At 40.4% G+C, this 12,685-nt stretch overlaps 1 protein-coding gene across 8 annotated transcripts in view; it reads left to right on the top strand.

The window, feature by feature from the left end:
- Window positions 1–12,685, top strand: part of aifm1 (apoptosis inducing factor mitochondrion associated 1) — an 18,280-nt gene extending 5,595 nt beyond the window's left edge. Inside the window, exons 2-23 of one of the 8 annotated variants that reach the window (XM_030437956.1) lie at window positions 1,506–1,639; window positions 1,790–1,892; window positions 2,026–2,049; window positions 2,412–2,435; window positions 2,835–2,942; window positions 3,985–4,094; window positions 4,185–4,314; window positions 5,052–5,126; window positions 5,228–5,308; window positions 5,815–5,936; window positions 6,061–6,191; window positions 7,167–7,257; window positions 7,440–7,524; window positions 7,608–7,684; window positions 8,167–8,275; window positions 8,365–8,472; window positions 8,582–8,670; window positions 8,754–8,894; window positions 9,169–9,311; window positions 11,473–11,597; window positions 11,943–12,133; window positions 12,224–12,677. In XM_030437956.1, coding sequence (XP_030293816.1) covers window positions 1,506–1,639; window positions 1,790–1,892; window positions 2,026–2,049; window positions 2,412–2,435; window positions 2,835–2,942; window positions 3,985–4,094; window positions 4,185–4,314; window positions 5,052–5,126; window positions 5,228–5,308; window positions 5,815–5,936; window positions 6,061–6,191; window positions 7,167–7,257; window positions 7,440–7,524; window positions 7,608–7,684; window positions 8,167–8,275; window positions 8,365–8,472; window positions 8,582–8,670; window positions 8,754–8,894; window positions 9,169–9,311; window positions 11,473–11,597; window positions 11,943–12,133; window positions 12,224–12,295 — 2,273 coding nt within the window. In that variant the 3' untranslated portion in view covers window positions 12,296–12,677. Of the gene's footprint in view, window positions 1–1,505; window positions 1,640–1,789; window positions 1,893–2,025; window positions 2,050–2,411; window positions 2,436–2,834; window positions 2,943–3,984; window positions 4,315–5,051; window positions 5,127–5,227; window positions 5,309–5,744; window positions 5,937–6,060; window positions 6,192–7,166; window positions 7,258–7,439; window positions 7,525–7,607; window positions 7,685–8,166; window positions 8,276–8,364; window positions 8,473–8,581; window positions 8,671–8,753; window positions 8,895–9,168; window positions 9,312–11,472; window positions 11,598–11,942; window positions 12,134–12,223 lie in introns of all 8 variants that reach the window. The other 7 variants (XM_030437957.1, XM_030437954.1, XM_030437955.1 and 4 more) reach the window with 7 other exon arrangements.

The following is a 12,685-nucleotide window of genomic DNA, read 5'->3' as shown; positions in this document are numbered from 1 at the left end:
CACCATGTTCTGTCTCCCACCATATTTTTCCATGCCTCCATAAAGCCGATTTTTTTTTTTTATCACGGGTTTTTTCAGGGTCACAAGGGGCTAAAGTTGGTTGAATCTACCAAGATTATGAAATGAGGAAGAGTGGAGTTATTAGAGAAAAGTAGTTAAAGGGAGAGTTTGATAATAATGAGGATTCATACCTCTAAACCTAACTCAAATAATAATGTGGGTGCTTTGTTAAGAGCCTAAGGATGCCAGTCCCTTCATGTTGGGAAATGTTGAGTCAAGAGATGTTGTATAACCTTGCATGATAAGCTTTGATTGAGTTCATGTAAGGAGGTGTGTTTTCATTGTCGACATCCACAAGAATATTCTGCCAATATCACGCTACCAGCAGCATTTACACAATAGTTTGAGCTTTTAGAAATGGCTTATCTGTGTTTGTCTTCGCCAGTCAGCTCATTGCTTCAGTCACATTTTGAGCAAGTCACACTCATAGTCTAGCCTTGGTAGCCTGACGAGGCAGCTGTCATGTCAGTGGTCATATTGTTTTTATTAGGGGTTGACCGATATAGCTTTTTCAGGCGCAATACCGATACAGATGATTAGAAATCAAAGAGACTAAAAAAACTATATTTGGCACTGATATTCATTTGTGTCAGAATTACAACAACCAGTGATGGAAACTACTTTACACCTCCTCTTCACTACATTTATTTGATGCATTAAGTTATTAGTTGATTTGCAGATTCAGATTGTTCAGTGTTTATAGGATATTAATCATGACGTGTTACCAATCAGATATTGTCATTGGCAAGCCATTGTGTGAGAGGATGCTGCATCAGAGCCAATCTGTTGTTGATCAATCTGTTGATTACTTTCTCAGTTAATTGATAAGTTGTTTTATCACTTGTATTATCAAGATAGTTTGCGCTCGATTCAATAGTTGACAGCTAATCGATTAGCTGTTGCAGCTCTACTATAAATTATTGTTTGTATAATGTAATGTTTGTTGTTTCTTGCCTACTCCTCCCTTGTTGATGTCCAGCCAAATAGAAAAGTGAGATGTTATTGACTGAGCAATCTGATAAGCCTGATCAACATAAACACAAACAAAGATTTTAGAGCATCTACATCCAGATTGATGAGGTTTCTTCCATCCTTTTTTTTTCCTCAGTATGGCAAGTTTTTCCTCACTTGAATCGAGGGTCCAAGGACAGAGGATGTCGTTAACTGTCCAGATTGTAAAGGCCACTGAGGCCATGTGATGACAAATAAATACATAGATTTGATGCACCAGTGTTTCACATGGTACAGGATAAAGATGCATTCTTTAAAAAACATGATACTTGCAAGTATCGTAAATGTAAGTTCAGTATTTAGCATGCGTGTATGTAAGATGGCTTTGGGGAGATGTACTGACACTATGACTGACCTCTGTCTGAATTACTATATTATTATAAGCACTGCCAAGGTTGTTGGACTGAAGTTGATTCTTTTTAATGTGTTTTCAGGGTTAACTAATGGCCGAATACCAGCACTTGTACCTGCGGCCCACATGTCCACCGGGCCAGCAGGGGGAGGAGGAGGAGAAAACAGACTGTACTTCGCTCTGGTTGGAGCAGCCTTCGTCGCTACTGGAATATACGTGAGTATAAACTTGGCTTACTATACACTGACAATCATAAGTGATCAGTTTGAAATCAATGTTTATGGTGTTAAGAGTATCACTTTTGGCAGATTTGGGCTAATACATGATCTGGTTGAAAATAAGTGTTGATAATTCTTTTTTTAACAGGCGTACCGAACTGTGAAGGGTGACAAACAAAGATATCAGGAACGTATTGATGAAATTTCATCCAGACCATCTAAAGCCACTGAAAGCGACCCAGAGCCTCCTGGTGAGTAATTCGTATTGGCAGCTGATGATTTTAGAGATAACACAACTGTTAAAATGATATTTTAAACATGTCTAAAGATATTCCCATCAGAGCCATGTGCTATGTTTTGATTATTTTTTTAAATTCGTTTTAGCTGCAGAAGCCCCTGAGACCGCAGGTGAGTCATTTCTCTCTCATTTCTGAACATATATCGTTTTATAGATAAGAGTTGGGACTGTAAAACATAAATTATACAGAATGTGATAATTTGCAAATCTTTTTTGACATACACTCAACTGAAACAGTCCAATATGTCTTCGTACTGTCAGCTTCATAGGTGTTTGTAAATATTGGCTTATTCTGAATTTGATGCCAGTGACACCTTTCCAACAAATTGGAAGCAGGGCAACTAAAGCCTGTTTGCAGGCCTGCATTCTGTTTTTATTTCCATTTATACAGCGTCCCAACTTGTTGGTAATTATGATTGTATAATACATTAAGAATTCTAAGTTTTGATCGAATTATTTAATTTTGTTTTAGCTGTGGAAGCCGCTGAGCCAGAGGGTGAGTGTCTTCTCTCTCTCTCATTCCTGCGTTGACAACATTTATAGATCAAACTCCACCGCTGTTAATAACTAAATAGGTAGTAAAGTTTAACTATGATATTTTTATAACCGCGAACAAAGAGCTTGTACATAAGCTTCAAACATCTTAAGAAAAATCCTGTTGCTGTTTCACTTTGTCAACTGAAAGACATCTGTTTTTAAATCCGTTAAAGGGTGTATTGGTAAAGGGTTGGCTTGGAATCAGCTGCGTCTGCGGTGCACAATGTCGCTTCTTCTTTACTACTTTTCAAATTAGCGGTGAATTGAGTTAAATGACTCCCTTTAAACCCTGTTCTTTCCAGTTAATGTTGGTGAATGTCAGTCTGAGTTAATCATATCTGTTCATGTTTTCTCTCAGCCGTCCCGGAGCCAGAACCCCAAGCAGCACCTTCAGCGGAGGAACCGAGCCCCTCTGCCCCTGACGCTGAAGCAGCAGCCCCCAGTGAAACAACTGAACCTCCCCCAGGTTGTTTACATACTTTTCTTTACCCCTACATGCATGCCTAACATGGGCCTCCTGTATAAAATGTGTGAACCAAGAAAACAAACCCCAAAAGGAATTATGTGTATACTTACTATACTTCTGGGAGAAAATGGCTCAGGTTATTGCAAGAAAAGCAGGCTGTAAAAGACACGTGCCTTTTCAGTCCCTGCTCAAAAATGTCCCACAGTATTAATATGTCACAAATACAATGTCATGGTGATGTCATGTTTTATACATGAGGCCCTCTGTGTGTATTTTTTACATGCGTATTGTCCCGTCTGTATGAGTATTGTCTGAGAGGTTAACTGTATGAACTGTGACTGTCTTGTCGCGTGTGTTTTTCTGTTTTTGCATGTGTCACACCCAGTGTGCTCTGTTGGGTTATATTTAGTACATGTCCTCTAACCTTGTGTATTAACTCTTTACAGTTTCAGCACAACTTTTCACACTCCCCTCAATTATTTTGAATCGTAAATATTCCTGTATTTGTGGGACACAGCTGTCGGAGTTCTCCGTACATTTGACAAATACGTTGGCTCCTCCTTGTCTGCTTTGTTGTCATATTTGTTATGTTAAATTGAACATCTCCTGTCGGACCTTTTTGTGAATGTGTACTATAAAGGGGTTTTCTTTTACTGTTGATGGTGATGTGATAATTGTTCATAATTGGAAGCTGCCCTGTGAAGTGGATTCGTCTTTTACTCGCAGACTTTTCTCATGCTGTGTTTAAGATTAAATTTAAACAGGAACTCTTAAAACAGAAATGCTCCTTTTGCTTGTGATCATCAATATGCTGAGACATGCTGGAGTAAAAATGATCACACTGTTACTGACACTGGGCTACATCTTCATGTTCAGCTCAGCGTCTCTCAGGCGGCTTCCAGTTGTAATTGTGTTAGTGTGCATGCTCTGCAGAATGTTTCCATGGTGAAGCAGAATAAATGCATGGATCCTGATGGTCGTCCCCGTCAATAACCTTGTGAAAAGTTGAATAATAACCCATGCTATGGATTACCCTTAACAGCCGAGGAGCCAGTGGTAGAGGCAGCTCCAGAAGAAGCTGCTCCAGTAGAAGCAGCTCAGGTAGAAGCAGCACCAGTAGAGGCAGCACCAATAGAAGCTGCCCCAGAAGAGGCAGCACCAATAGAAGCTGCCCCAGAAGAGGCAGCACCAATAGAAGCTGCTCCAGTAGAAGCAGCACCAGTAGAAGCTGCCCCAGAAGAGGCAGCACCAATAGAAGCTGCCCCAGAAGAGGCAGCACCAATAGAAGCTGCTCCAGTAGAAGCAGCACCAGTAGAAGCTGCCCCAGAAGAGGCAGCACAACCACCTGCTGCACCTGTAGTTGAAGAGCAGGGTAAGATTTGAGATGAAAGGATCTACGATGTAATTCATTCACTCGTTCTATTGAAAATATTGGAGTCTTTCTTCTCACCTGAGTCTTTATGTAAGAATGTATATGGCTACAGCTCAGTGGGGAGACACTACAGGTGATTCGAGTCATGTAGATATCCGATATCGCCATAAAACTGCCCCAGATGTTAGCTTACATTTTGAAGATCATTTTTTGTATTACAAAAAAGCTAAATTGGATATCTTTTAGATATCTAAAAATGGGATCAAACCAAGATCAAGATATATTCTAAGGAATAAAATGTTAAATAAGTCAGGCTATGAATGATATATGACAAACCCCTCTGTGAAAACCTTCAGACTGTAAATGGGAGTATGAGAAAACACCAAAAGAATGAACAGAGTAACATCTTTTACAAACCGATATCACTAAAATTTAAACTATTATTTTTAGTATTATAAGTTTTGTGATATTTTATCTTAGATATGCATTAATTTGCATGAAAAAATCCAGAAGAGAAATCTGAACTAATATCATACATCATACCTAACAAACCTGAATGTGTATTTTGGACCCCTTGCTAGTCTAAAAGAAGATGTTTTATTGTAGCAAAATCTAAAAATTGACTGGTGCATGTAAGATGTTTTAACTTGTAAGTGTCTCCCCTTAATGGTGGATTTCACTTATTAGCTGTTCTGCTCATTAGAGATCATTATGTAACTTTACAACCACTATACTAGCAGAGCCATCCGCCCCCTCCGAGCCGTCCCCAGCTGATCTTACAGAGCCGCCCCCTGCACCCGTTGTGGAGAGTGGTAAGCGCTCGGTTAGACCTGTGCATGGAACCAGTGACATTTACCGCATCTAAAGGCCTTTATTTTGTCTTAACTGCTTAATGCTCCGGTTACACTAACAGAACCTCCAGCAGCAGCAGCAGCAGCAGAAAGCCCCGCAGCAGAGCCAGCCGAGCCTCAGCCTGAAGTTGTGGCAGAGAGTGGTAAGACTGAAGTCCGTCCTCGGCTGGAGCGGGAAAGCGAGAAAACACGACACCGATACCTCTTCCCATTTTCGATAATGTTAATGTTAATTTCCAACACCTTTTTTCTCTTTATGTTTTTAACATTTTTCCTCATTACAGCTTTCCTCCCTACCTGTTCATGTGTTTTTCACTTTGTTTGTTCCTGTAATGATAAATGTTAATCCCACTCACATGGAAAGTTTTGATTACTTTTTTCCCATTTATCCCCACCAGGTTCCTGTAATGATAAGGGTAATCTCACTCACATGGAAGATTTGATTTCTGGTTACGTTTACTCCCACCAGGTGTATTTGTATTTGTGTATTGTGTTAAGTGTTGTGTTGAGTTGTACTGATGAGCATCTAAGATCATGCACTGACTGTGTCTCTCTCTTGCTTTTGCTTTTTGCATTTCTCTCTCTCTCTCTTCCACCCTCATTTCCTCTCTCTGTCTCGCATACTGTCGCTCTTTCTTACAAACTCCAGCAGTGGAAGCTGTCCCTGCCCTTCCCAAGGTCCCCTCACACACCCCCTACCTCCTTATCGGTGGAGGTACGGCCTCCTTTGCTGCTGCCCGGTCCATTCGAGCCAGAGACCCCAATGCCAAGGTCAGTCAGAACTGAGTTCATCATCCACCTCGTTTTAGCTCACTCTCTCTGCAATATTTGTGTGTTTTACCTCATGTGCTTCAACCGGTAATGTATTTTTTATTTTCATATTCTTTACCATCAGGTGTTGATAGTGACTGATGAGCCAGACCTTCCATACATGAGACCACCTCTCTCCAAGGAGCTGTGGTTCTCTGACGACCCCAGTGTGACGGATACACTGCGTTTCAAACAGTGGAATGGAAAAGAAAGAAGGTGTGTTTAAGATTCTTGAATGGTACTTTGGTCTATTTAAGTTAACTGCCTTGAATTATTCCTGTTTTGACTCAGTACCTTTCTTACTATCTGTCTACTTGTTCTGTCTCATCATCTGTCACTTTCTGCTGTGACATGTGGTCGTCCAAGTGACAGAGAGTTTCTGTCGGTGGCACATTTTCTATTCACGTGGACGTCAGTGTTCATGTCAACTATTGCTGCTTACATCCTCTTTCTACAGTATTCGTCACTTGCACCATTTCCAGCTCAAATAGAATCTGTATTGGGATTTCTCATTAATGGTGGCTGGTTTATGTATGACTTGCGGGATTAGTGGAAAAAATTTAGCAGACACTCTGCATAAACAATATATATTATTGGTATAAGAAAAATATATGTAAGAAAAATGGGTAACATTTCATTTTACAAGTTGGGAATTTTGGTTCATAAATAAATCGGTGGTAATAACCAAGAAACATATTTGAAATGTGCCAAACTTTCCCTCAAAATTGATATAAAATGACCCCTATTTTCCGAGAAGCAGTTAATAGATGGCTGTTAATGTCATTAATACATTTTCAGGAAATTTCCGCATGAGTCTCTGCTTAACTTCAGCTGACCATTTTAACTTCCTTGATACTTGCTATTTCACTTTTTTCCCTGTAATTTATTTCTTTGTTTGTCATAATATATAAAAAGAACATTTAACTTGAGGGGTGTGAAGACATTATTATCCCTCAATAAGCAATTACGGGAATGGTACCTTGATTATGAAGTTATAATTGTTGGTTATTAGAAATGTATGGTGTCCAACTATAAGAAGTCAGTATACTGACCTGCAGAAGTTGGGCTGAAAGAAGTTGCAACAACTCACTTCAATTTAATGGCCTGCTGAGGGGAATTTAGACAGAAACTGGTGAAACATGTGCAATGATTTTGGTACTTTTTTTTAATTTATTTTTTGATATTTTTCAGTATCTACTTCCAGCCAGCATCATTTTACATCAGTCCAGAGGAATTGGACAGTGCAGAAAATGGAGGAGTGGCTGTTCTCACTGGCAAAAAGGTTGGTTTATCTTTGTTTTCCTTTCAACATTCAGACACAACAATCTGCTGGCTTTATAATTCCATACAGTACAGGACGGTATTTGAATAAATCATTAATACCAGAATTGAGGATGAATATTTATTTTTTGACTGTGTTGAGCAATATTTTTGACATCAAATATATGATGTGATCCACTTCAGGTTGTTCACATGGACGTGAGAGGAAACAAAGTAAAACTGGACGATGAAACTGAGATCTCGTATGACAAGTGTTTGATTGCAACAGGTAAGCCACCTTATATTAAAAAAGAATGTATTATCAGATGTGGCATAAACCTTGTGGAAGCTAATTAGAGCCGATCTCTTCAGGGGGAGTGCCCAGAAATCTCCAGGTCATTGAAAGAGCAGGGGACGAGGTGATGAAGAGGACGACTTTGTTCCGCAAGGTCAGTGTTTAGCCACTAGGGGGCGATAGCTCTGTGTCAGTTTGGGGAATTTCTGACAGCTTGTTCAAAGCTCTAAAAAATATTTTTGTTGTGGGATTAATTGTAAAAGTGTTGCATGATTGAAGCCACTGAGCAAACATTTGCAAACTTAGTTTCATCTAGAAAATGTATAAATTAAATACATTAAAAGCATTTTATCAGATATAAGATTCACATAGATATAATTCATAAGAAACTGCAGGAAATGCAGATTACTCAGTGACACCAGTGGTGTAAATGTGGCTACAGGGCCAACTGTTTCTTATAGTCTTACATTTAAAAAAAGAAGAAGTCTCCTTGCGAAAACAATCATTGCAGTCATGTCACAGCTTAACACACTCACACAAGCATATAAGGCAGTTTTAATGTGTTTATAATGACCGTGTGTCAAACTACTAAAAACAAAGGAGTACCTTTCGTATAAATGTTGTTGTCCTCCACAGATTGAGGACTTTAAAGCTCTGGATAAGGTCTCCAGAAACATCCAGTCTGTCACAATCATCGGAGGTGGCTTCTTGGGCAGCGAGCTGGCCTGTGCCCTCGGCAGGAGATGTAAGACTATTAACAATAATAATGAACAAAATGAATGTGGGTGAATTAGATTGTTGTGGGATCACTCATTATCTTTCTGTGTTCTTCAGCAAATGAGTCTGACCTGGAGGTGATACAGATGTTCCCTGAGAAGGGCAACATGGGAAAGGTGTTGCCTGAGTATCTGAGCAATTGGACGACAGCAAAAGTCAAGAGAGGTTCACGCCCATTTTGTTTACTTGTGTGTCTGACTGGTCTCATTGCCTGAGTTTCATTGTGTATCTTATCATGTCTGTTTTATTAAATACTCTCCTTTTGGTTTTCTAGAGGGCGTAAAAGTCATCGCAGAAGCTTTGGTGAAATCAGTCACCTGCAAAGATGATAAGTTAGAAATCCAACTGAAGGATGGACGATTGGTAGGTCCTGGTGTTTGCACAAGTTCGGTGTAATTCACAAAATGACTTATTAGTCACTGATTATGTTGTGCTTCACCTTGTAGGTGAAAACCGATCACATTGTTGCAGCCGTTGGCCTGGAGCCCAATGTTGACCTTGCCAAGTCAGCAGGTCTGGAGGTGGACTCTGACTTTGGTGGCTATCGGGTCAATGCAGAGCTGCAAGCTAGATCCAATATTTGGGTGGTAAGTTAATGTTTATAAGGTAATTTAAATAGGCCAACAAGACCGGTCAGCAAGATCATAAAGACCTGTGGAGGATATATGGGGTTTACCTTTTAGGTTAAGGTGAACTGTAAATGCCTTTGACCTTTTAGTAATATTTTATATTACAGTGCCCCCCTCAGGCAAACTATGGCATGGTCCAGAAACAGTGCACCTTCTGTAGACATGTAATGAAACTATAACATAGTTGGAAAATCTAATCCATGCATCCTCCTTCCCTTCTGTCTGGATTTAGGCTGGAGATGCTGCGTGTTTCTACGACATCAGACTGGGCCGCAGGCGAGTGGAGCACCACGATCATGCCGTTGTGAGTGGAAGACTCGCAGGAGAGAACATGACGGGAGCCAACAAACCCTACTGGCATCAGTCTATGTTCTGGTGGGTATTCCAGTGTTTCCTATTCCATGCTACCAATTCTAACTAAGGGCTTTCATGGATCAAAAAATCAAACTGCAAATGAGTGCTGTGGCTGCAAGCTATGAAATCCGCTTGAAGTGGAAATCAAGGGAAATATTAGAGAAAGCGAGATCCCGTCTGAATTGCTGATTGCATGGATCCACGTGACGTTCATTGGATGCATTTAAATAAGGGGGCACTCGGGCAGCATGTACAAATCTGCAAATGACTCAGATTTAATCCTTTTAGAAGTCAGCTGAACATGCATGATTGCTTGGAAGTCCTGAATACCATTAAGTTGTGAAATATTTAAAGTGCCTTTTGAGGACATTAGGATAAGAGTTTCCAGCCGAGGGCTGCGTCACTTGGAGAGACGTTTTTAATCCCATCATAAATTTACTAACTCTGTTAAAAACATTACTGATATGAGCACAAGGGGACTGAAGCAGTTTTTCAGGGAGTTTCCAAAAAATGAACTACAGCGGGGATTGTGGGCCACGCTACACTGACAAATGCTGTGGGTGCATGCTTTTAGCAGCTGGGGAAATACGACACACTGCTGACAACACGGGTTTACAGCAGTTAAAAAAAAAAAAACGGTCACACAGGGCCATTAGTCAAACTATTACGGTTTATGCTCAGCAGATGTAGTCTGATGATACGATGAGGTTCTTATGAATGCCGTGTGTCTCCAGAATCAGCCTGTTGGTGTACAGACAGCAACCACAGGACACAAAACATCTACACATTCAAATAATGCATTTTAAACATATGTGAACAATTTAGATGCTTAAACTTACAATTAAAATGAAGTCTGCAGATTTACCTACAATTGGGGGCAGTGTGATGCAGAATCAATTGGTTGCTTGGTTAGTATTAACATTATGAGCTATTTAAAGGTAATAACAGAAGCTGTTACACTACAAAATCCATAAATTAACTTGCCATAATTGACACACAATACTAGCACGAGCATATTGGTTTAAACTTTAATGCACAGGCCATTATTATGTTGTAATGTGAAGAAATTTCTAAGAAATAACTAATAAAATCTGTTAAATCAGGATAATGACACGCTGTATTAGTACAATGAGCAGGAATTACTGTAAAGAATTGGTTAATTACAAAGTATTATTATTAAATTAATCACCTTTAGGGGTCTTGAAAGTGCAAGGATTTGGTCCACATTTCAACTGTTTAGTTTTTGGGGTTTTTTTTTTTCGTTTTAAAGCCAACACTCATTTAAAAAGGCAACATTCTGCCATATTAGCCTCCCACTTACTGCTCATCAGAGGGGACTTTTCAATGAAGTCTGACAGATCACACCAGCATGTCCCATACGTGCAGACTCAGAGTGGCAAGCGAGGGCTGAGCAGAGTCTTCATTTCGTTTGAAAGACAAAAGCCCTGAGGCTCTCCCTCTAATTCTTGATCAAACAAGCAAACTATTCAGGCAGTTTCAGGCACTTCCTCCAGAATCCGAGCACTTGTCAAACCGTTGAGACACCACATTAAAATTCAGGTGTTTTACAGTAGTGTTGGCACAGTGACACTGTGAAGGTGCCAGCAGATGGATGCTTCTGATTGCTGCCACATTAAGTGTACAGGCTCTCTGGGCTGAATGACCACAGCAGGTAATTTGTCAAGGTCGGTCGGCTGTGACATTACTGCAGGTCATCAGCCAGCTTGAAACTCATCAGGTGGCCCTGAGGTTGTCACAGAAGTTCACAGCTAAATTTTTAACAAGTGCCCTTTCAGCCCTGTTTGTGTTGCGTCTGGAGCAGGAGCTGTGTGAGGTACACAAACATGTGCACAGTGTCTTGGAGACTGTTTTGACAGTTTGCTGTACCTCACACTGGAGGAGAAACTTCAGCTAATTTTCAACAGAAAGTTGAAGATTTTGTTTTCGCTTCTAAAATGCACCTGGCACAAAATGACAGCGTTGTGATTATATATTGGCTCAACTCCCCAAAACAATATCATTAGGGTGTCATTTGTTTGAAATATAATATGTTTTAAGTCAAACTTTAAAGGTATGTAGAACTGAAAGGTCTCGTTAAAGCACAAGGAAAATCAATCAATGAAATCTAAAAGCTTTGAATCACATTCCCTCAACATGATTTCCTATCTGTTGCTTCTCACAGGAGTGACCTGGGACCAGATGTAGGCTACGAGGCGATTGGGATTGTTGACAGCAGCTTGCCAACAGTTGGAGTGTTTGCCAAAGCCACTGCCAAGGATACACCTAAAGCTGCTACAGAGGAGTCAGGTAGGAGCATACAATCAACAATAAACAGTACATTTGAGAACCAGGGTTAGGATTTAGCATATTATGCCAGCAAAGGTTGTAGGTTTCCAGCATGGAAATACGTCAAAATGCGAGACTGTCCTGCACAAATCGGCAATAATAATGCTAATAACTTTAGCTAGCTAGAGTTCTCATAACTCTCTGTTTGTAGTGCGCCTGTGAAAAACGTCCTTTTTGTTGGCCATGTGGTTTTTACACTTCACCCTAACGCTGGGCGTAAACATGCAAAATGGAGGAGTAGGGCTAATTGGTATGGGCGAGGGGTGTATCCAGATTGGGTCATCTTACTTGTTAAATGCCTGGCAGGAACCGGGATCCGCTCCGAAAGTGAAACAGAGGACACAGCCGTTAGCCCAGTGGCCTCTTCATTGCCTGCTCCAGTTGTGCAGCAGAACAAGGACGACTACGGAAAAGGAGTCATCTTCTACCTGAGAGACAAAGTGGTGGTGGGCATCATTCTGTGGAACGTGTTCAACAGGATGCCAATCGCGAGGAAGGTACGCATCCTCACTTTGTCAGAAAAATGTGTCGGGATTAAACTGTAGATTTGATCATCATTAATTGTTTGTGTCTTGTTTATTTTGCAGATAATCAAGGATGGAGAGGAACACGCGGATCTGAATGAAGTGGCCAAGCTGTTCAACATCCACGAGGATTAAGATCGAGCCTGGCGCTCATTTACAGGAGGGGAGTTACGCTTCATGTTAAGACTGAACTCTGACATCGCCACACTCTTGAAGACACAACTGATCACACAAGCAAACCGGGAGAATCTATGTAAATTATGTCATGTCGCTGAAATATTTTCATATTTGGAATTTCTATCTGCCGTTTGTCTTTTTTTTCTATTCAGGATAAATCACTGTCTCATCCTTCGCCAAACATAATGCTCCTGTTTTTGTTTTTCTTTTAAATTCTGGTCATGATGTGATTGTCTGCTTCCCCCCCACCAGGCTGAAAATGCTGAGCATAGATTGTTTGTTTTCCTCTGTGTGATCAGAGCAGCTTGTGGCGAGAGAAGCTGCAATAAAGGCTATTTTTAAATCGGA

This window comes from Sparus aurata, chromosome 13 (assembly GCF_900880675.1).
Source record: "Sparus aurata chromosome 13, fSpaAur1.1, whole genome shotgun sequence".
Taxonomy (NCBI): Eukaryota; Metazoa; Chordata; class Actinopteri; order Spariformes; family Sparidae; genus Sparus; species Sparus aurata.
This window is presented reverse-complemented; position numbering and strand designations above follow the sequence as displayed.